Below are 22503 nucleotides of genomic sequence, written 5' to 3'. Positions count from 1 at the left end.
TTTGTCTGTATTATCTTGTAGATAGTACTAGTTTTTTGTATGTCTTACATGTAACGATGAATTGAGAATCAAGGACCCCAATTGAAATAAGCCAGTGGCTTTCTTGGGTTTTTATCCTGTTAGTTGACCTTGTATGTAATATGTACTTTCATGTACCTACTTCTGCAAATCTTCTAATAAAGTTTTCAATCAATCAATCAATCAATGGTGTTAATTTAGGAATAAATGCAAAGTGATTCCCTTGAGGCCAGATGTGAGGCCAAACTGTCCACTGGCAGGACGACCACGTGACAACGCGGCTTATTAACGCTCGTGCACGTGTACTGTAACACCCCCAGTGGTCTGGGTGTCGGTCTCGCGAGATGATGATTGGCCCCGCCCCCCCGAAGGAAGAATCAGTTTCTTTGCTCTGAACCTTGTTTGTTTTGACTGACAACAAGTACAACACAAGCTAATGCTAATGTTAGCACTTAAGTTCGCGTAAGTGAGTCTGAAATGTTGATTCAAAGTGACTTTTTTGACGTGTCATAAAACCGGACGGTTTGTCATTTTCGAGGCACATGAGCAAGCAGAGGCACATTAGCACATTAGCTAGCTCTGCTTAGCGTCTGACTCTGAGCTAGTTAGCTAACTACGGGTGCCCAGGGGCTCTGGAGCATGAAGACACTGTCTTGTTTGGAAAGCTTTGAGGACTCCACATCATCACATGTACTGTAGTTGAACTAGAAGAATAACCAATGCAACTGGTCTGTCTGGTCAGCTGGGTGTGAATAATGCAGTGCTGAACAACGCGATGGAAGCTTGTTTCAGGTCGTTGGCGAGAGGTGGTCTCCACAGAGCCCTGGAGAGGAGCTCCACACACAGAGCCCTGGCCAACTGTCTGACCTGCAGAACAACAGTGTCAGTGAGTTGTTCAAGATCACCTCTGAAATGTCATCTGTTCAAGCATCAGACGGTGTTCACGAGGGGGACAGCGACATGGCTGCAAAGACCATGTCCATCTGGTAGGTGTTGTTTCATTCATTCATTCATTCATTCATTCATTCATTGTTGCTGCATAGTTGAGTGTGCTGCTCCGCCTGTGTTGACTGACGTTCCTGTTTCCTTTGCCAGCATCTTTCGTTCGCCATAGAGTGTCTGAGGCATCCCTGTCTAATGTGATACCAGCTTTTGTAGTGGTAAGTGTACAATATTGAATAGCATACAGCGATACAGGGTGCACAAATCGCCAATAGGATGCATGACTGTTTGCTCTCTCATTACACAGATGAAATTCGACAAAGAGGGAAATGTTACCACATTTGGTAAGTACTGTATTCTACTTTTTTTTCTTCTTTTAAAAAAAATGAAAATATTAGAAATATGCATAGTTTTTTTGTGCTTACAAGAAATGAATTCTGTATGTCATGATGTTTTGTTTCTGTCAAGCAATGGGATTACATGCTGTGAGAGTCTGACCCTTGTTCTGATCCCCTCAGAGAAAAAGAAGACCGAGCTCTATCAAGAACTCAGTCTACAGGCTCGAGACCTGAGGTTTCAGCACCTCACCAGCATCACTGCCAGGAACAACACTATCATCATCCGCATGGAGGTAGGCCAACACTTACACCGATTACAGTATCACTGCCAATGCCAGCCATTGCAAATGATCTATGGTCATTCATTTAGTAGACTCTCTTTTTGCTTAATTGCAAACAATTACAATGTCATCATCATATCACTCCATAAGGAAGGTTGATGTAATGATGGGGTAGTGGATAGTTGGACTTGGACTGGTGTTCAGAAGGTTATGACTTCAAATCCCACCTGGCAACACCACCACTAGTGTGCCCTTGAGTAAGGCACTTAGCCCTAAATTACTCCAGGGAGACTGTCCCTGTAATCTCTAATTGTAAGTCGCTTTGGATAAAAGTGTCTGCTAAATGGTTAAAATGTAAAAAAAAAAAAAAAGGGTTGTTTCTTTTGGTGTGTCCTCAGTCCTTGAAGGCAGTGGTGACTCCCCAGTGCCTGCTGGTGTTAGATTTCCGAGGTCTGGGACTGGAGAAATGGCTGGTCCTGGACCTGGCTGCACAGCTGGCTGGGGATGCGGCCCTGGCCACACACTCACTGCCCTTTGAGTTCAGAGCCCTGGAAGCCATTCTGCAGCACAGGGTAAAGCACCCCATCATATTTCATCTGAAATCAATGTCAATTACTGTACATCTTCCAAGGTTGTGTGAGTGTGTTGCTGGTAGTATTGCTGTTGCTGTCCTGCCTGGAGCCCTGGGACCTTGTTTCTGTTGAAAACCAATCTGCTTGAAACCAATTGCTGTCAATCTCCAGAGGGAGAGGCAGAAACTTCTCTGAAAGGTATTTAAGTCCCTACTCAGCTTTGACCAGGACTAAATACATTTGCACTGGTGAAGTCCGTCAGGTTGTCAACTGACCTGTCTGCTGCATTCAACACAGTAAACCACCCGATCCTTCTCTCCACCTTCTCAGAACTGGGCATCTGGCTCTGCACTCTCCTGGTTTGCATCGTACCTGGCCAATCGCTCTTACCAGATGACGTGGAGAGGGTCGCTGTCCTCTCCACAAGCCCTCACCACTTGGGTCCCCAGGGCTCCGTCCTCGGGCCCTTACTGTTCTCCCTCTATACCCAATGTCTTGGCTCGGTAATTTCCTCACATGGTTTCTCCTAAAACTGCTACGCAGATGACACTCCACTCTTTCTCTCCTTCCCCTTCCTCTGACTCACAGGTGGCAACACGTGTCACTGCGTGTCTTGCAGACATTTCAGCTTGGATGGCAGACCACCACCTCAAGCTTAACAAGACTGAGCTGCTCTTCCTTCCTGGGAGAGCCCTCTCTAAGACTTCTCCATCACCGCATAGAACTCTACTGTGACCTCCTCCCAGACAGCCAAGAACCTTGGGGTGATCTTTGACAACCACTTATCCTGTGTGGCGAACATCACAGCGACAGCACGCTCCTGTTGATTCTTCCTCTACATTACAACATCAGAAGGATACGTCCATTCTTTACGAGAGAAGTAAGCCGCTTTGGAATAAGGCGTCTGCTAAATGCCAAAAATGTAAATGTAAAGAAGCAGTAGCCTACAACTCTTGTTCCCGACAGTCGTCTCCTGCCTGACTACTCTAACGCCCTCTTCGCCGGGCTCCCGGCCTCCGCCATCAGACCTCTGCAGCTCATCCAGAATTCTGCCGCCTGTGTGGTGTTCTATCTCCCCAAATTCTCCCATGTCACTGGTGCTCGCCTATCAGGTGGCAATGGGAACAGCCCCTCCCTACTTGCAAGCAATGCCAAAACCCTGCTCGATCACTCCGCTTTTCCACCTCGACTGGCTGCTTTGCACCGCTGCCTCTATGTGGATGCAGCAGTCACGCTGTTCGGTCACAGCTTTTCACTGTCCTGGCGTCCCACTGGTGGAACGAGCTTCTATTGTGACTGCCAATAATAATAATAATAATAATAATAATAATAATAATAATAACAACTTTTATTTGTATAGCACTTTTCCTGCAAACGTTGCATCTATTGCCCCTGGTCCTAGCATAGATCTGTTTTTATTATGATGATTGATGTTTAGAGGGTTCACTTACTAAGACAAAATGTGCTTGTAAATCGCTTAAAATACAGGCGTCTGCTAAATGTCTTAATGTAAAAGTGAATTGGAATAGAGTAAATGCTTGCGTAGCTGTTAGTTGTTTGTGTGTATGCATATATCAATGCATTTTGTTTTGTACAGGTTAATACCCTTCAAGCTCGGCTCAATGAAGTGCATCCTCTAATCTTGGACACCTTAGAATCCCTTGTGGACCCTAAACTTCTCTCTGCAGACCGCAGTAAACTGCATATACTTCTCCAAACCAGCAAGAGGTGAGTTGAAAAGCACTGGTACATGACACTGTCTTTGGTTCATTACATGACAATAATGATGGCAGATTCTCTTTCATCTGGATACAGTAAACATTGCTACCTGAGAGTATGGAGAAGTGTATCTGGATGTGTTGTTGTGTTGTGGAAGATGTGGCTACTCTGCTGCCTGTCTGCTCACCTCCACTCGCCGCCGTGACCACATCACCCCTGTCCTCCAACACCTACACTGGCTCCCGGTCAAATTCAGGATCCAATTCAAAATCCTACTCACCACTTACAAAGCCATCAACGATCTGGCCCCCTCCTACCTTGCCGACCTCGTCCCCCTCCATACCCCCTCCCGTTGTCTCAGGTCTGACGACCAAACCACCCTCAAGACCACCAGGACCAGCCGCAGCCCCGTCCCTCTGGAACGCCCTCCCCAACCACATCAGACAGGCCAACACCCTCCCAACATTTAAACAGGCCCTCAAAACCCACCTCTTCAAGCTTGCATTCACCAGTTAACCCTCTCCCATGTGTCCCCAGCACTACCATAATTAGGCTCCTATACTTTCTTTTATTTATTTTTTGTTATTACTACTCAATCTTTTCAGTTTGTAAAGCGTCTTTGAGTGTCTAGAAAAGCGCTATATAAGTACTAATGTATTATTATTATGAATTATAGTCTAAGCCAGTGTTGTGTCTCTAGCCTCTCAGAGCTGGAGACGGACATCAAGGTGTTCAAGGACAGTCTGTGGAAGATCCTGGACGAGGACGAGATGATCGAGGAGCTGTGCGTCACCAAGTGGACGGACCCTCGTGTGTTGTAAGTGAAAGTCCATCATCCCTACATCAATTGTGTGTCTGGTTTGCATTTTGTGCTACGGTGTACATGGTACGTTATGAGAAGATTTGATTTGTTGTGTCGTAGGATGTTTCCTTCACTTATTCAGGCAAATAGAATGATGGTATCTGGATGGGTACTATATTGTGTTCATTTGAAGTTGTATCCAAGTGCATAGTCATATTGTTCTTTAGTTCCCTATAACATACCCTGATGTTGTCTATGGAGGCAGTGAGGAGAGCAGTCTGGGCATCGATCATGCTTATGAGATGGAGCTGCTCCTGGAGAACTACTACATGCAGGCAGAGGAGCTGGGCAACAAGAGCCGGGAGCTGAAGGGCCTGATAGACGACTCAGAGAGTGTCATTTTCATTAACCTGGACAGGTAGGTGCTACTTAATATCTAGATTATTAGACCATTCCGTCTCCATAGGGTCCTCCGCAATCAGACTACCTCCATATGGAATACAATTTCAGAATATGCCCATCAAGCTAGCCAAAATCATATCCTTCTTCTTGAGCATTTCCTTTTTAACTGTAGGCTATTTCTTAATTCAATTGACATTTGGTAGACAAATTAATTTGTCAGGAGAAGCATTCCCACCCCTGCTGAATATGGTCTGGAGGTAAAAAAAAAAAGAAAAGAATTAAGTACTTTGGTGTATCCTTGATATTGTTATGTTTGTCTTAAGTGATCTCCCTCTGTCCCTATGGCAACACCCAGTCACCGGAATGTGATGATCCGTCTGAACCTGCAGCTCACCATGGGAACCTTCTCCCTCTCCTTATTTGGCCTCATGGGCGTTGCCTTTGGAATGAACTTGGAGTCGTCGTTTGAAGAGGTGAATGTGCTTTTGTTAACCAACAAATCTGTATTTCCTAGGAATTACACACAATTTAGCAATGCTAAATTAAAAAGCTAAATTCTCCATATTTTAGAAACATCATACTGTAGAAGTCGAAGGGAACAAAGGAATCAGAGACTTTGGTAGCAGTGAAAAACACAGTGTGTCAGAGTTTTAATCTCTCCCCGCTAACCAGCCTTTACAACAGGCAAAACAACCGGCAGGTACGTCCTGTGTGAAAGCTCCATACATCACAGCGCGACTCAGCCTTAAAGGGCCCTCGCCCAATTCCCTCCATACAAACCCACTGGAGAATTCTATTATTGTCTCTCAGTAGCATCCGCTACAACACTATGGATGGATGGCCTGAAGCACAACTTTAACATGTGGCATTGTTTTGCTTCGTTTGTGCCATGAAGGATATTGAATCATCTTTACGTGACAATGCAGACACTATGACGTGTGTGTGTGTGTGTGTGTGTGTGTGTGTGTGTGTGTGTGTGTGTGTGTGTGTGTGTAAGTGTGTGTAAGTGTGTGTAAGTGTGTGTAAGTGTGTGTGTGTAAGTGTGTGTAAGTGTGTGTGTGTGTAAGTGTGTGTAAGTGTGTGTAATGAATCATAGACAATACTGAGATGAGCGTTAGGATGACTGGATGGCTCAGTGTGCTCTCTGTGTTCTCTCAGGACCCCCGGGTGTTTTGGCTGGTGACAGGCTTCATGTTCCTGGGCAGTGGGCTGATCTGGAGAAGACTGCTCTCTTTTCTGGGTCGACATCTGGAGCCTTCCATCCCACCTGCGGTATGGAGCTGTCCCTATAGACGTTTTGCCCTTTCTTCTCTCCTTGTTATTGTTTAAAGATTGGTCACACGATTTCTGCTTTTGTTTTTTCCCCCCGCTAGATACCTCCTGTTTGGAAGAGAAACCAAATCATCCCGCTGAAAGGAGCAGAGGTTAAGGGAGGGCTAAGATGATAGTTTGTAGCTGCAGAATGCTTCTAGTTTGACTGTTCAAGCAATCTGTACCACCTCACCGTGTTTGACTGTTTTCATACTTTGTTAAAATTAAGAAGTGATTGGAGAGGGATATGTTTTAGTACAATCTCAGTAGAATTGTTTCAAACAATGATGTTATTAAACTGTTATATACAGTGTTTATGTATTTATGGTCATGGATATATCATTCTAATGTTTCTGAAAGCACACATACCTCACATCATTGTGTCAGTATAACTGAACCAATAAAAACCCTAGTTGGTGTTTCTCAGGTCCATTATGATAACTTGTGTGTCATTCATATACAAAGAGATGTATACTATATTTTCTGTAGTCACAATTCTTTCTTCAGTAATACACACATTTATCACCATCACATTTGTTTGTTTTAGCTATATTCCTCTAACTGAAGCGGTCAGATCTCCTAACAATCTTTCTATTTCTTTAACATTTTGTGAATTGAATGAAAGAAAATGGATGCCTAAACCAGCTGATCATCTAATGGTGGAATTGTAATTCATTATTTTGGAATTGTTGAAAGGTGTTCTCATTACTGGAATATCAGCAGCATGAAGGCATACACATAGTGGTTTTATGAATGTTGATACTGTACATGCATCATGATATGTTGTGTAAACGGAGAGATAATGGTTTTGCCTTATTACTGCAATCTAATATGAATCTACTACAGCACTTTAGATATTAATGTCCACAAACGTGATGTGAGAGCCTGTTAATGATAACTTATATAATCAAGAACATGTCTCCTTAAACTGTGCTGAGAATTTTAATGATCCAGATTCATTAATTTTTTTATTCCTTCATTCACTTGTGCATCTTGCAACATGTTTTCATCTAGTCCAGGGCCATAAATTACCTCCCCTCAATTTTGCTGGTACATGACAATGTTACAGTTTACAGCAATAATTAGGTGCCAGGTGTTTTAGTTTCCACAACATACCTTTGTGAACGCTTTCATGTATGTATTATTTAATAAAATCTCAATGACATGGATGTTGTCTATCTGTGGTGTATGTATGAACCAGCGTTCCCCAATAGGGGGAAGCAAAGGCTACCTTGCCAGGCTAAATATGACTACCTAACTATACACCACGTCTTATCAACTGTATAACTACATTTAAAAGTTGTGCAATTCAGCCATACTCAATGTATTGTGTTATAGCCTACTGGTATGTTTGGTCAAGTTGGGATTTAAATCTAATTGTACGTAGGCCTATCATGTCTCTATTCGTTTGATGTGCTATCACCATCTAGTTTTCATTCATTTCATAACACTTGTACACCACCGGTATGCAAGGCTGCTTAAGTATTTATAGACATAACAATTGAATGTCAGCTGAACTGATTGCTTGGATGGTCTTTTCCTTGGCTGTAGAGAGTGGTCTTCCAACTACAGTAGAAGCAGTTTGGTTCAAAACAAGAACGTTAAAGTACACACTTTTATTGTAGTAATAAGACCGGCTTAACCCTTTTGGTGAAGGGAAATGTTGGCCGCCGTTGAATAAATCAGAATAAATCCATCAAAGTGTGAGCATGCATGGGGCCCTGTGGTCTCATTATCCGCATAGCCGTAAGACTATTACAATTAAACGCATGTTTCTCCTCTACGTGTACCATCCCAAATTGGCTTTAGTTTCTCACTCGGTGTGATTCTATTATGGTCTACGTATCTGTCAATCAAGGCTTTCCCCGAAGTGCCTCTTTCCTCCTCTCTCTCTCTCCTGGAGGTTGACTCCCAGGCTGAAGCAGCATCAGTTCCAGTAATGGCCTCACAGCTCTAACATCACACACCGCTGGTTCCTTTCACTAGACTAAATAAGTAGGAGAACGGGAAGAAAGTTAACGCGGAGATTGCTTACACTTACAGCTATTATCATCAGTGGCTTGTTTTTGGATTATTCGACCGATAGGTTTTGGGAGGAAAGCTTTGGTGTTAGTAAACACGGCTGTGTGAAAGAGACTTCCAGAGCGACGCGCGTTTCCATTAGTTTTTCCCCCAGCACCACGGTCCGTCTGTCTGTCCGTCTCTCCCAGGGAATAATGAGGAACATGGGGATGCTCCTGACCGTCGCGCTGCTGGCGACTTGTTTTATGAGTGAAAGGGTAAGTTAGAGAAAAAGAGATCAATGAAAAATATATTTTTTTCGAAATGTCCCGTTGGAGCTGCGCCGGTTAAACTCGCACATTGCTGTACTTTTACCGTTGAATTGGTGTGTGTGTATTTTTGGGGGGATGTTCAATCTGATACTTTGAGCCCAATAACATCCTGGCCTCACATTCGGTCATAAACTCCGAGGCTAGTCTACCGTCTGGAAAGTGAAGTCACCCGATGGCCTGGTCTATTCCAGAAGTGGTACTAAGTATTATTCTGAAATGAAGATACAGTACGAAACGTAATTGTACGTAGTTAGGCTACCCCTGAATTTCTGATCCAGATGAGTCAATCTGTTTGCTTTGCTCACAGCCCTATGAAGCAGCATATACGGTGGCAGTGGCGTTAGAAGAGAGAAGAATTGAGTATTAAGCCTACAAAAGAAGAACTTTATTTCCCAGGGGGAAACTTCAGGTGAAGCGGTATTCAGGGAATCCGCCTCTGCTCCTTCCCACTGCAGGGGTGTTTTCATTGGGGATGATGATGATTGTGGCATTGCAATGAACCAGCAAGTTTGCACATGGCTGCAAGGCACATCTATCTATGTGTTAATTAGCCCCAGCCTCCAACCTGGATTGTTACATAAACCAAAACAAGGAAGCAATAAAAGCAAGGGCCTTTCTCTCTCTCTCTCTTTTTTTTATTTTTTATTTTTAAGTGGAAGCAATACTTGTCTCTCTTCTCTCTCAGCATCTCTATCCAATTTAATGAAATGCTTGTCATTTTCGTGCGGATTTGGTCCCCAAAATGCTATGATCTGCCAATCTTTTGAATAGTGAATTGGTTAAAGTTTTTTGTTTTTTTTAATAAACACATGCTCCAAGCACAAACAATGTCCTCTCATGCATGAGGTTTTGGACAGGAAAAAACTAAAGCCATAGGTAAACTGAAATGACATGTCATAACATCACCAAGGGGCTGGCACTGAAAGTGCCACATTGAGTTGAACCACCATACCCAATACCATGGTGTGTTCAGAAATAAGCTTTCAGATCAACAATAGAGAAACAACTGGGGGCCGTAGATACAATGAGCTCTAGAAATAGGCATTAAAATCTGAATGGGAAACTAATAAAATATGAGACTCATCAAATAGGATTCCTGGGGTGGAAAATGTCAATGTACAGCAGTTTCTAAACCAGCGCTGCTCTCATTCCTCCCTGTGCTTAATTAGCTTAGCAAATGGAAAGTTCTCAGTGAAAATCTGGGGGTGGGTAGGCAGCAGAGAATGGAAAACCTTGTGATGTAGATCTGCCGTCTGCTTTGTGCATTTAACTGTTCTGTTGTGTTAGCCACCAGGTTTCATTTTCACAGAGGGACATTTTAGTGAAGTGGATCAGGTCTGAGAGGAGGAAGAAGACACATTGAACACTGTACTGTTGCTGTAGCTCAATTGTTTCCAAGTGAATGTTGAATCCGGGCCGATGGAAACTATGACGTAAGACGTGGATGACGAGAGGTGCTTATTCACTCACCAAAAATGTTATGCATGAAGATGAAGCAAAACTTTTGTTGACTTCCTGTCTCGGGTATTTTTTCTTTTTTGGTTGTGGTTTTGAATTTTGGCACCTCGATACAGTATGCTTGGAATGAGGTAGTAGACCTGATTAGGATCATCACCAGAGCCTGTATCCGATGACATGTACAGTAGTACCCTAGAGTGACGTTTAACCTCACGGCAACCTCGTTTTTAGGATGACGTGGCCAGTGGTCCAACGCAGGATGTTCCATGATGGTATCGACAGCTTGCCTTCAGTGTGTTATGCAACCTGACAGTGTTTACACAGTGGAAAAGCATCGTCCAGATAGAATGCCCCCTCTGTCTACTCTGTGCTGATAGATATGACTGCTGGCAATGCTCCTAGCCTTGCGTAACGCCCATATATGGATATAATGTTTTCCCAAAAACAAAAACATGTCCTCCAGATGTGTTTTGTATATATGTGGGGCAGATGTGTGGACTCCTTGTCGGTCAAACTCCAGCCAAATGAGTCAGAGGCTGAGGTCTGAATGTATGTGAAAGACCGTGGAGGGGGGATCTTGATTCTGGATCCACATGTTTTATTTCACCAGTGTTGGATTTATATACAAAATGGCAGATGGATGATATCAGAGCTTGTGACTGCAATGGGAATTAAATGGTTCTGTTTCCTTTTGGAAATACTGTCGCAGGTGTGACTTTACTCAAAGTTATTCAGGTGTCGTTTTATTCTGTCAGTGAATTATTTGGTTATCTTTGAAGCGCTTATTTTGATATGAGTCCTGTCAGCAGGAGGCCCTACCTCCCCTCCCCTCCCTTCCCCTCCCCACCCTAGCAGTGTTAGTCATGTGTGCTGTACTCTGGTCTCTCTGCTACTGGATAGAGCTGGTGTTCTGTTTGGTCTGTCTGGGGCACAGTTATGGTCTCTGTGTTCTGTCCTCTGACATACTGTTTGTTTGCTCAAACTCTTCACTGCCTGACAAATGGGTGGTAGATATGAAAAAAAGTTATGGAGCTGAAGATACACAACACTGATTTTCGGAGAAGGCTAATCTTTGTTTTGTCTAGTTGTACGAACTGACAGAGCGTTATGTTTGGTATGGAAGATCTATGTTCCATCAGTATCTCTCTCTCTCTCTCCCTCTCTCTCTCTCTCAACAAGGCTGTAAGAGGCTTGCCTTTTATCTGACAACCAAAGCTTGTCTGGAATTTGAAACATATTTGCAGGGTTGAGCTTGTTGCTGGGTCAAATGCTTACAGGGCTGAGCTTTGACAACTTTTCTGAGGCCTTTTTCTTAAGGACGGTTTTCTTTCACCCCGTGTCTTTAAAAAGGTCTCAGATCCTTCAGTCAATCCATTCGCTTCTTACTAAAGCATTCTGAGGTGAATCAGTCATTTATCTGTTCTGTGATGTTGAGAAATACGGATGAGGAAGGGAGGACGTTCACCGAAATGTGTCTTGGAAAGCAGGAGACTCTATATCTCTGCTGAAGGTCTTTTGTGGAGCACTGTTAACTTGTCACAGAGGCCCTGCAACCCAACACGTATAATTCAAAGAATTCAGCAGTAAATTTGGGATCCGTTTATAGACCCTGAGGGAGCCTGACTTGGCCCGAGTCCATTAGTAGTGAAGGAGAAACACAAGTCAAGAAAACCTGCCGAGGAGGAGGCTGTTCTACTAGATATTATGAACTGTTTATTTCAAGCACTGTTTGTTTCTAAAGCAAGCTAGTACCTGTCTACTAGCATGACAGCTGGAACCTATTGTCTCCTTTGTGTTGAGGAGTGGCTCTGGGGGGTGGGGTAGGGGGGTGCTCGTTGGAAGATGTAAAGGTAAAGGTGGTAACGGTAATCCAACTCTTGTTTCAGTCGTAATGTTCTGCTTTTAATGACCTTACCGTTCATGTTGTAGTTGTTCTAGCCCAGTTCTGCATTGCAGCCCAATGAGCGGTCTGACTCTGAACCCTGAGGTCTACACGTCTGCTTTTATGTGCTTTATATACTGCATAGTGTGTCTGTTTGTCTGTGTGTGTGTGTGTGTGTGTGTGTGTGTGTGTTACTGTGTCTGTTTGTGTGTGTGTGTGTGTGTGTGTGTGTGTGTGTGTGTGTGTGTGTGTGTGTGTGTGTGTGTGTGTCTCTCTGTGTGTTACTGTGTGACTTGCATCAATTCAAAGAGGCCAGGATCAGTAGCTGGTTTTTCTCAGAGCAAGCTTGGGATTTAGTTTGAGAACTTGTGAAAAGCTATAATTATCATTGAGGCTAGCTTGAGACAGTAATTGCGTGGTAATCCTATGTTATGAAGGGATTTCATGTGCAGTCTCAGTTGCTGTCATCCAAACAACAGCAACTTTACAAGTCCACTCGACTATTAGGAGTAGTGTGAATCTAAAAAGCTGATGTATTATTATGATATACAATACAATTCCCAAAGAAGTGTGAGTCTCTGAACCTTTCTACCTCAGTTTTTCCTGAGGTGTATGCTAACTATCAGAAAACGGAACTGTTGCTTGTTTCTGGAACCCATCCCTCCCGCGTCTTCTCTCTGGAGCCCATCCCTCCCGCGTCTTCTCTCTTGAACCCATCCCTCCCGCGTCTTCGCTCTTGAACCCATCCCTCCCGCGTCTTCTCTCTTGAACCCATCCCTCCCGTGTCGTCTCTCTTGAACCCATCCCTCCCGTGTCGTCTCTCTTGAACCCATCCCTCCCGTGTCGTCTCTCTTGAACCCATCCCTCCCGTGTCTTCTCTCTTGAACCCATCCCTCCCGCGTCTTCTCTCTTGAGTGGCTTGTGTTGGCTGAGTTACCCCTGGGTATGACATACATAAGCAGCAATCAGTGATTACTGAGATAGAAAATGGAGGCAGCACAACTTCCTGCATGAATTAGGCTAGGTTAATGTGTTTTGTTGTGAATGATTGGCAGTGTCGAGCGTTGGGTGTCTAGGCTATGTTCTCTCTTCATTTGAATCCTCCTATTTCCTGGAAGCGATTAATGAACTTGACTCTAGAAATGTCAAACAGCAACAACGACGTGTCATCCTGCCTTCCTTTCTCTTGCAATGTGTTGCATCGGAAATAAACACAAGCGAGCAGCTGGGGGTGATCGGTACAACGCCAAAGCCATCTCAAATTAAATAGTTTTGGTCCTCTGGAAATGAACGATTTCGGAGGGTTCCATTTTAAATATCGTGTCCACAGGCTTGAATATAGTAGGCCTCCATCATCTTTGGACTTCAGGTTATTGAAATTGGCGAGGCGAAGGACGACAGAAGAACGTATTTCTCTCATCGCTCAAAATCGAGAGAGAGAGAGAGAGAGAGAGAGAGAGAGAGAGAGAGAGAGAGAGAGAGAGAGAGAGAGAGAGAGAGAGAGAGAGAGAGAGAGAGAGAGAGAGAGAGAGAGAGAGAGAGAGAGAGAGAGAGAGAATTAATAATAATAATCCCTCACTTCTGACATCAGAGGTTCCCTGCAGCCACATGAGGGACATATTACTGGAATACACACTGTAAACTGATTTCCACCCCTTTCCCCTCTCCCCCAGCACAACACCTGTGTTTGTGGAAGCATATTAAGAATACCAGACATGCCTCTGGTCTGAATGGCTCGTATTCATCCCCCCGGTCGGCTACCGCGGCCCCGCAGAGCGCTCAGGACAGTAATAGTTAGTTAATGCCTCTTCCTGTGTACTCCTGAGGGTGCTGTGAAGTGAATGTCAGCAGCTGGTCAGCCACTACATCATCTCTGTCTGTCTGTACCGAGCCCCCGGCAGGTGTGGGTTAATGTTACTGTAACATCTGGGCTCCCGTCGCACCCCAGCAGAGCTGTCTCACAGCACCACGCCGGGGTTGACTTTCCTGATATTCTGGTACGGTCGCTCGATCGTCAGTCACTGAGTTCAATCGTGAGCTACTTACTGTTCAGGTACATACATTGCGTAGGTTGTTAGTTGTTACTATGAACTCCTGCTCCTTTTGTTCCTATGCTGTCGTCTGATTAAGTCGTCTCGGAAACTATTTGTGTTCTCGGTTCCTCGGCACGTTAACAAGGTGTTTGTTTGCGTTGTTGACAGTTTCAGATGTCCTTGATGGTGGTTTAACAGGGTAATGGAAACATCTCCCACCCACACACACTCCAAGAAATGTCTTGGCACTGGAATACAAGATTTCAATCAAACGAAGGAGCTTGAATCTCTGTTTGGGGGGATGAACAGATAAGACCCTGATTTGATGCAGTGGGGATCTGGTTTTTCTGATGTTTGAATTGTGTTATGGAGACAGGGGGGGGCAGAACGCTTCTGCAGGCTTAACCTGGAGGGCACATTGGGAACCGTCTCCCAGCTTCAGAGTATGGACACTTTATGGTCTTTGGCTTAGTTTGTTGTTTTGGCAGGGCTGCTGGTGGGGCTGGAGGTTGCATGTGTGAATATAAGCAGCACAGACCCCACTGGAGCCCTTCACCAGGAGTCTGAGGAGACAGCACAGCCAAGCTTTCAGGGCATTGTGGGGAGATTTCTAGGAAAAACAGAATGGTCTGTTTTTATATTGAGATTACATTAAGATCATGGAGACCTAGAACTGCGTGGAATGTGTGAAGAAGCTGCTTAAAAGTCCAGAGTGTAATCGTATTACCCAAAACCTTGGGGGCCACTATTCTCCTCCCTCTACAGCTGAGGACTCCATTATTTCTGACAGGAATACCTGTTTTTGTTAAAGGGTCCAGCATTTGTTTCTTCAACCCCAAACCAAACAGCCTCTAGATTGAATGATTCTAACCATTTGAAGTCGTCTTTAGGAGCACAGCGAAGTGTTGTGTTGTGTTTTTCTTCTTTTTTTTTTTTACAAAGTTTATGAAGAGTTTCGCATTAGGCTGTTTTGTTTGTTGTTGTTGTTGTTATGATTGCATCTCCACAATTAGCACCTGGTTTGTGTTGTGTTAACGGACTTAAAGATACAGTATCAAGAGTAAATAGCACACCCAGTACTGTAGCCTCTCTGTTTGGGAGTGCTCCACTGTGTTGTGGTGAGCCAGGGGCCAATGACAGTGTAGTGTGGCTGGCTGGCCGGCTGGCTGGTTGGCTGACTTGGATGTTTGGAGGGAGCAAGCAGAGGGAGTATTTCCTTTTCAGCTGTAGTCCTGGCAGAGCCTGAAAGCCCAGGCCGAGCCTGAAAGATCACCGCACAATACCTCACTTGTGCTGCTGCTTTGGCCTAGGAATGCGAGGCTCACCTTCATATGTCAGACAGCCGTTTGTTTTGGAACGAGATATATTATTCATCACATCGTGCAAACACTCCCCCCCACCTTTTTCATCCCTCACTGCAGCCCATATGATGCTGTGTTGACAAATACCAGGAGTGAAAGTCAAATCCACAGAAACCACTTCTGTCGTAAAAGACTACAGCCTGTAGTAGTTCTTCACTGGAATATGTGGAAACAAACAAGAGCTGTTGAAGTAATGGATCACATCTTTGAAAATGTTTGTCTCGGCATGTCGGCTATGCTACTTGACTGGTCTACGGGCAGGTATTTCATGTTGTTTTGAAAGATAAGACCAATATCATTTCGGGGAAGTAGCCGTTTAGAGTGTTTCCGTGTGTGAATGCACATACTGTACAGCGCTGGGGGGGGACTATATCCGAACTAATTTAGGCATGGTCTAAACATTACAATCTAATAACATTGTGGAATGTCAGGAAACACTGAGGGCAGTGTTTAGCCAAGCGGTCGCCCTCCGCGCTTGGGGGGGCTGACTCGCTCTTAATCCTATTCGACAGAACCCATAAGGAAGTGGCGAGGGCTACTTTGGTTTTGATTATATTTACCTTTCACTACTCGTCTTGTCTGTTTTGGCATTGTATGAATGGCGTAGCTAGGAAGTCAGACGTGACTTCAATCCACAGACATCTAGTCCTGCTCAGCCTTCACTGTGTGTTCACCTTGGGGAATGTTTGGGGGGGGGGTGTCAACTCAACCCAACCCAACAGGACAGGCTTTAAGGCTTCACAGATTAGCCTCTGAAGTTAGCATTCCTGTGTTTATGATGTACAGCGTTATCTTGGACTACGGTCAAGTTCTTAGGTGGATCTAGGCTAGTAGCAGGTTTCTTACCATGTAGGCTGGATGAGAGAGATTTTCCAGGGCCCTTTTTAAAAGACCTTTGTAATAATGTATGCCCTAGATTTGTTAAAAACCATGATTTTCCAGGAGTGTTCACTTATTCCATGTACGTGTTGTGCTGCTACTTGAGCGGGTATTAGCAGCGTCTCATCCACAGTCGTCATTATGGTCGTCCATGACACATAAACAGATACCACGATGCCTGTGTGTGGTCCACCCGTATTAACCACCACTGAGAACTGGCATTTTGATCTTCGACTTTGGTAATGTCTGACTACCTCTGCGTTGGGCTCTGTCTGCATTCTCTGTTTCGTCCTGCCTAGTGATAGATTATTTTTTTCATCATGGTTTCTATGGGGGGTTTTTTAAACATTTTTTTTTTGTGGTGGCAACAATAACATCCAAACAGAAATGGAACACAGAGAGAGGACATGAGAGGACATGAGAGGACACAAGGTATTTTCTTTTGCGGCTTTGAGCCGACCTCGTCACAGGGGCCAAAAGTGAATGGCTTTATTTAGCAGGGTATTCCTTTTCAGCCAGGCCCATTATTGTTCCCTTTTAATCATCGTTCCCCTCCAGTGGTTCTGAAACGACGTGCTCCGCTCCGGGTTATTGTGTGAGGCTCTGCTGCCTTTGAAGCCCAGGTCCCGCCTCTTTCTCAGATCATCCTTGTCTATCACTTTTCTTTCGGGCTAACAAGGACTTGGAAATTGAACCAGGCCTCCTTAGTGTCAACATTTATCAGCTGAGAAAAATGGCAGACCTTTAACACACACACACACACACACACATGCACGCACACACACACACACACACACACAAGCACGCACACAAGCACGCACACACACACACACACACACGCACACACACACACACACACATCACCAGCACCTTTGTCAGACTTATTGCGGGCTCTTTTGTAGGGATTTTAGGACACACAATGTGTGTGGAAACATTGCATGCAAGGGTGAGCTTCAGTGGCTGTGAATGGTGGTTTCCATGGGTCCTGACAGGCTATTTGAAGAGGTGGCACCAGGCGACCATAGGGTAGAGATTAAACGGCGTGCAGGGGGTTGGAGGAAGAAAAGGCGTCCTGAGTTTAGGAGGGTTTAAGACCTGCATGGCTCCATCAGCTTCCCCCCTAAAAAGTAGTAAAGTTCATTCACAAAATAACAAGTTGACTGTCTCAGGATAGAGGAGTCAGTCAGGTGATGCTCATCATGTTTAACATGCTCCCCCCGTCCCCAGAGTAATTACACAAGACAGATGTACTGTAGCCTCGGTGTCTAGGTAACGGGAAGTTGCATCTTGAGATGCCTGCTTCAGCAGAGTCGTTGCCAACAGAGCGGCGATAAACAGACGTGCTTCATTAAACCTCCCGTAATCAGGAAACGCGTTGCCATGAATAGTTGTGTGTTGATTTTTTAAAATGTGGCCCCCTTTTTTCTCTCCGGCGTACACAGATATTCATCTCGGCCGAGTCGCCCTCCTCAACCAACGACTTGTACCTGGAAGACCAGCAGTCTGGAGACTACCCTGTAGACGACGACGACTTCAACTCTGGATCGGGTTCTGGTGATTTAAGTAAGCACAGCAGCAGGATGCCTAACCCTGGACCTACAAAGCCAGTTAGATTAGATTTGTTTAGATTGTTTTAACGATTTAATTCAACTTTATTGTCATTGACAGTGTACTAAGTACTAAGACAACGAAACAGTGCATGGTGGGACAGGATACGGTATTACAGTGTGTCAATATGATATGTATATCAATAAGATATACAGTACCAGTCAAAAGTTTGGACACACTTCCCTATTCAATTGAATGGGAAAGTGTGTCCAAACTTTTGACTGGTACTGTCTGTACAGTGTGATATGTACAGGGCAGATTTACAAAGCCAGTGAATGCACAGATGTTTCACCTACGGTCAAATGTGGCCAAGCCAAGACAAATGTAATCGCCCGGCATATGTCAGCCAGAGACACTCTCTATAATTACTGAGTAATTATTTTTCATACACCGGAGAGTGATGCTGCGCTTACCGAACCAGCGCTTATTCAGTAGCCTTCTGAACCACTATGACTCCAGTTGTGATCGTTATTGGTCACCCGTGATACGAAAAGAAGTGAATCCATTTACCCTGCCATGAATATGTTGTAAACATGATGACTGATTTTGCTCCTTACTAGGTGACATTGAGGTTGAGGTCGTCACAGTAAAGAAAGTGTACATCGTCCCCGAAGCAGCGGAGCCAACCCAAGACTCAACTCGAGAGCCGTCAACCACAGTGGAGGACACATTTACATCATTTACATTCAGTGACCTTGACCCAAACAGAGAAATCTCAGAGACAGAGGTATTACCTCCCTTTAGAACCACCATTTGTGTGGATTTGTGGTTTGATTCAGGCTGTATGCTCGGTTTCGTTTCGGTTGCTGTTAAGATCTGTGTGTCTCTGTGTGTCTGTTAGTCCCCGGCCCCTGTGGATGCCACTGAGGAGGAGTACCTGGTCAGCAGTGAAGCTCCCAGCACCACCAGTGGCATACGGCTGGTGTACGAACCAGAAGCGCCTTACGAGGTGCACTCTGAAAACCTTTTCCAGAGAACGGAGGTGCTAGCAGGTATGTTCATAACGCCAATCGCCACTCGATCACCCTTCAGGAAAACAGACTCAAAAACCGGGTTATTTAAAAAGACCCATCTAAATATATCCGTTTTATTTGATGCTGTAGATTCCGACAAGCTGCCTTATTTGTGGAACCAGAACATTGCTTTAAGAATCAATAATGTAAAAACACAGACAGATCGCCTTGAATTTGAGAGTGTAGCCACGGTTCAAGCTACCATGTCTTACCCTGAGTCTGCCCGGTCTCATACTTGATTAGTCAAATTGATCTCAGCAGTAGAGGCTTTCAAGGTACTATGGAGCCTTTTCACATGGATATGTCAACATGAGTTTTTGCCAACTGTTTGATACAAAAAGCCATCACATGTACTCTAAATTCTTCATGCGAGGCAACTGAAGGTGATGGGGTTGGGTTAATTATCTTGGCACACACAATCTGGAAAAGGTCTATAGTATCTGACATTTGGACTCATTTGATGTCATCCCCTTTACAAAGATTACCCTGCTGTGTCGTCAACATCACTCTCTTGTATTGATCACATATTGAATTTGGATCAATAAGCACACTGTTAATGAATGTCATGTGGCTTTGTCCCCCTCCCCTTCCACCATCCGTTGGTCCAGCTGTGATCGCCGGCGGGGTGATAGGTCTCCTGTTCGCCATCTTCCTCATCCTCCTCCTAGTGTACCGCATGAGGAAGAAGGACGAGGGCAGCTACGACCTTGGAGAGCGCAAGCCCACGAGCTCAGCCTACCAGAAGGCACCCACCAAGGAGTTCTACGCTTGACTGATAACAACCATCCCTTTCAAAATAATTCTCTGGAGAGGAGCAGCATTAAGACAAACATCTCAGACGGCATTTTCTTTACATGCTGTTAGTTTAAATGGTATTGAATGAGGAAATGTTTCAAGGAGCTTTTTCATACGTATAACAAATGTTTACTTTTTTTCCTCATGAGACCAAACGGGGCTTCTTTTATGGCAAATTCGGTTGTATTGTAACATTTCATGTTTTTCGAAATGGTTGATGAATTTGTTTGTAATGTGAGGAAGTTAAACATTTGTTTGTGTCATGGACTACTTTCTAACTGTAGAGGTACATATTTGTAAGAAACTTTTTTAAATGAACAGTGAAATTAAAATACAGAGATGACTGAATATAATTGTCCTATATCTATTTTTGATTTTTTTTTTCTTTTTTTTTCATAGCATGTCCAAAGTTGAGTGTTTTGATTAAGTTATGTTTTCATGTTGAGAATATTTTATAGTCCCATAAAACCATTTTGTCTCCATTTTAATTTGATCAATTGGTTGTTATTTTTCCTCAATGTCTTGAAATGTAAGATCATCGCCAGAAGGTCCCATAACTACCCAGTCTCATCTGACCAAAGCAGTAAAGCACATTCCTTATTTTCTTGTAAAAAATTATTGTGATTCAGATGTGATTTCAAGGGTACACATTGTACGTATAATACTGTATGTTCTAGTTTCTGTTATAATCATTGAGGAACATTTCACTTCCAGATCCAAAACAATTCCAGTCATCTTAGATTTGGGAGTGATCATAAAACACTTCTTTAGGAGGTGACAAATCATGACCCAATTTTTATATGAGATTTGATTTCCGTGTGTATAATTTGCAGATTTTAGATTGCAAGTAGCTAGGTATGGTGAACCAACGCAAAGGAGTCCTTGTGATGAAAACAGTCATGCCTGTTCTCAGCTTGATCTTTTAACTACTAAATTATTGTTAGGTCCAGTGACGCACCATACAAAGATTGGTAATGGGACACATTTACAAACAAAGGTTGAAAAGTACTTTATTGCCATATTGAATATAAGGAATTAAGAATGTCCACAGAACAGAATGCAGATGGCCCTCTCCCCTCATGATCAGTGCATTGGTATATTTCTCATGTTCACCAGTGATACATAGTGATGGGAGGTACTGACTATATGAAGATCTCCCCTGGACTCTACTTTCAACAGTATTTTTGCCATTATCACATGTAACACAATGTCTACTTTGTCCTGACTATTTTGAGTCAACGGTTTATCTGTAATATACTATAATTTATATGTATTAATTTATATAGAACATATTAGAAGTAATATGTTAGTTCAAGTATCTTATAATGTATATTCACAATTGTTTTAAGCCTTTGAAGTGCCTACCATTCTGAAATAATCTTTTTTTACTGTTTGGGACAAAGCACATCTTTTCAGTGGCATGATAAAATCGTTGGCACAACATAAGCACAGATGACTAATGGCAACATAGTGTTACAAAAGCAGTATTGTATCTTATGAGAGACACTACTGAATAAACAATGTGGCTTAATATTATATTGTGATCATGTTGTGCTGTCTTTTCTCTGGGTCCATTGTATTTCATCTGGAGTGAATTGATTTCATAACACTTCAAAACCATCCCTCTGCTTGCAGTGTATACTTTGGCATACGAGCTAAGCTTTACTCAAGCATTCAAAAGAGTGAACACATTATCATGAACAATTACCTATCATTATCATGAACAATTAGCTTACCTATCATTTGTAGAACGATAACGAGAAGCGCATGGGTTTTAGTATCAGTGAAATGCGGCAACACACTGCGCGCAATGTGAAGGTGCGGAAAGTGTTTGGTGTATGGGTCATTGAGTACTAGGTTCAGCCACATTGAGTACTAGGATCAGCCACATTGAGTACTAGGATCAGCCACATTGAGTACTAGGATCAGCCACATTGAGTACCAGGTTCAGCCACATTGAGTACTAGGGTCAGCCACATTGAGTACTAGGTTCAGCCACATTGAGTACTATAGGCTCAGCCACATTGAGTACTAGGTTCAGCCACATTGAGTACTAGATTCAGCCACATTGAGTACTAGGTTCAGCCACATTGAGTACTAGGTTCAGACACATTGAGTACTAGGTTCAGCCACATTGAGTACTAGGTTATTGAGTACTAGGTTATTGAGTACTCAGAGGTTCAGCCACTCGGCTGAAGAATGGGCGGTTGGCACAAACAGGATTACAAGGAGTACAATATTTAGATATTTGATACAAGGAGACACACACCTGTTAAGATTTAGTATGGTGATACGAGATCCGTACATGATCAGACACATGTTGATGATATAGATCATATAGAATCACATTCTACAAGACTACCAGAGGAGAAACAAAATGAAATGTTAGTCAAAATTCAACAATGTAATGCCAGTGCAGTTGTGCAATATGACAACCCTCGGGTACATAAGGTTCAGAGATAGGAAATGTTAGGATATTTATAGCATAGCATAGAGTACAGCACAGTGTTTTATTTGTATAGTATAGTATAGTGGATAGTGTATATAGCCTTTATTTATGTAAACCAGCTCTTTTCTCTTCTTGTTTTTAGTATATATTTTTAAATTATTTTTTCCTAGCACCAGGGGAGCCCCCCCTCCCAAATTTCGTTGTATGGTACCTGTACTATATCAATGACAATAAAGACCATTCATTCATTCATTCATTCATTCATTCATTCATTCATTCATTCATTCAGTGCCCCAATCTGTCATTT

General features: G+C 43.5%; 2 protein-coding genes across 2 annotated transcripts; both read left to right on the top strand.

Annotated features, from left to right (window-relative positions):
• Positions 1 to 415: 415 nt before the first annotated feature.
• mrs2 (magnesium transporter MRS2) lies at positions 416 to 7486 on the top strand. Its single transcript, XM_080540710.1, has 11 exons — positions 416 to 1004; positions 1114 to 1178; positions 1268 to 1304; positions 1479 to 1591; positions 1978 to 2151; positions 3749 to 3879; positions 4571 to 4687; positions 4938 to 5090; positions 5430 to 5547; positions 6233 to 6346; positions 6448 to 7486. The coding sequence occupies exons 1-11, from the start codon at positions 794 to 796 to the stop codon at positions 6517 to 6519; spliced, it is 1305 nt and encodes a 434-aa protein (XP_080396836.1). The 5' UTR covers positions 416 to 793; the 3' UTR covers positions 6520 to 7486.
• Positions 7487 to 8302: 816 nt separating this feature from the next.
• On the top strand, positions 8303 to 21291 carry LOC308166414 (syndecan-2-like). The gene is made up of 5 exons (XM_080540711.1): positions 8303 to 8664; positions 17774 to 17894; positions 18500 to 18666; positions 18781 to 18931; positions 19561 to 21291. The coding sequence occupies exons 1-5, from the start codon at positions 8602 to 8604 to the stop codon at positions 19722 to 19724; spliced, it is 666 nt and encodes a 221-aa protein (XP_080396837.1). The 5' UTR covers positions 8303 to 8601; the 3' UTR covers positions 19725 to 21291.
• Positions 21292 to 22503: the final 1212 nt, after the last annotated feature.

Source organism: Nansenia antarctica (assembly GCF_963989245.1).
Source record: "Nansenia antarctica genome assembly, chromosome: 10".
Classification (NCBI taxonomy): domain Eukaryota; kingdom Metazoa; phylum Chordata; class Actinopteri; order Argentiniformes; family Microstomatidae; genus Nansenia; species Nansenia antarctica.
The sequence above is the reverse complement of the archived record's forward strand: the minus strand, read 5'-3'. Positions and strand labels throughout refer to the sequence as shown.

Excerpts from the sequence above, each read along its gene's own strand:
- mrs2 (XM_080540710.1), top strand. The coding sequence starts at position 794 with ATGGAAGCTTGTTTCAGGTCGTTGGCGAGAGGTGGTCTCCACAGAGCC. Across the intron at positions 1,005-1,113 it reads GCAAAGACCATGTCCATCTG|CATCTTTCGTTCGCCATAGA; the intron begins GTAGGTGTTGTT and ends TTCCTTTGCCAG. Across the intron at positions 1,179-1,267 it reads TGATACCAGCTTTTGTAGTG|ATGAAATTCGACAAAGAGGG; the intron begins GTAAGTGTACAA and ends CTCATTACACAG.
- LOC308166414 (XM_080540711.1), top strand. The coding sequence starts at position 8,602 with ATGAGGAACATGGGGATGCTCCTGACCGTCGCGCTGCTGGCGACTTGT. Across the intron at positions 8,665-17,773 it reads CTTGTTTTATGAGTGAAAGG|ATATTCATCTCGGCCGAGTC; the intron begins GTAAGTTAGAGA and ends CGGCGTACACAG. Across the intron at positions 17,895-18,499 it reads ATCGGGTTCTGGTGATTTAA|GTGACATTGAGGTTGAGGTC; the intron begins GTAAGCACAGCA and ends GCTCCTTACTAG.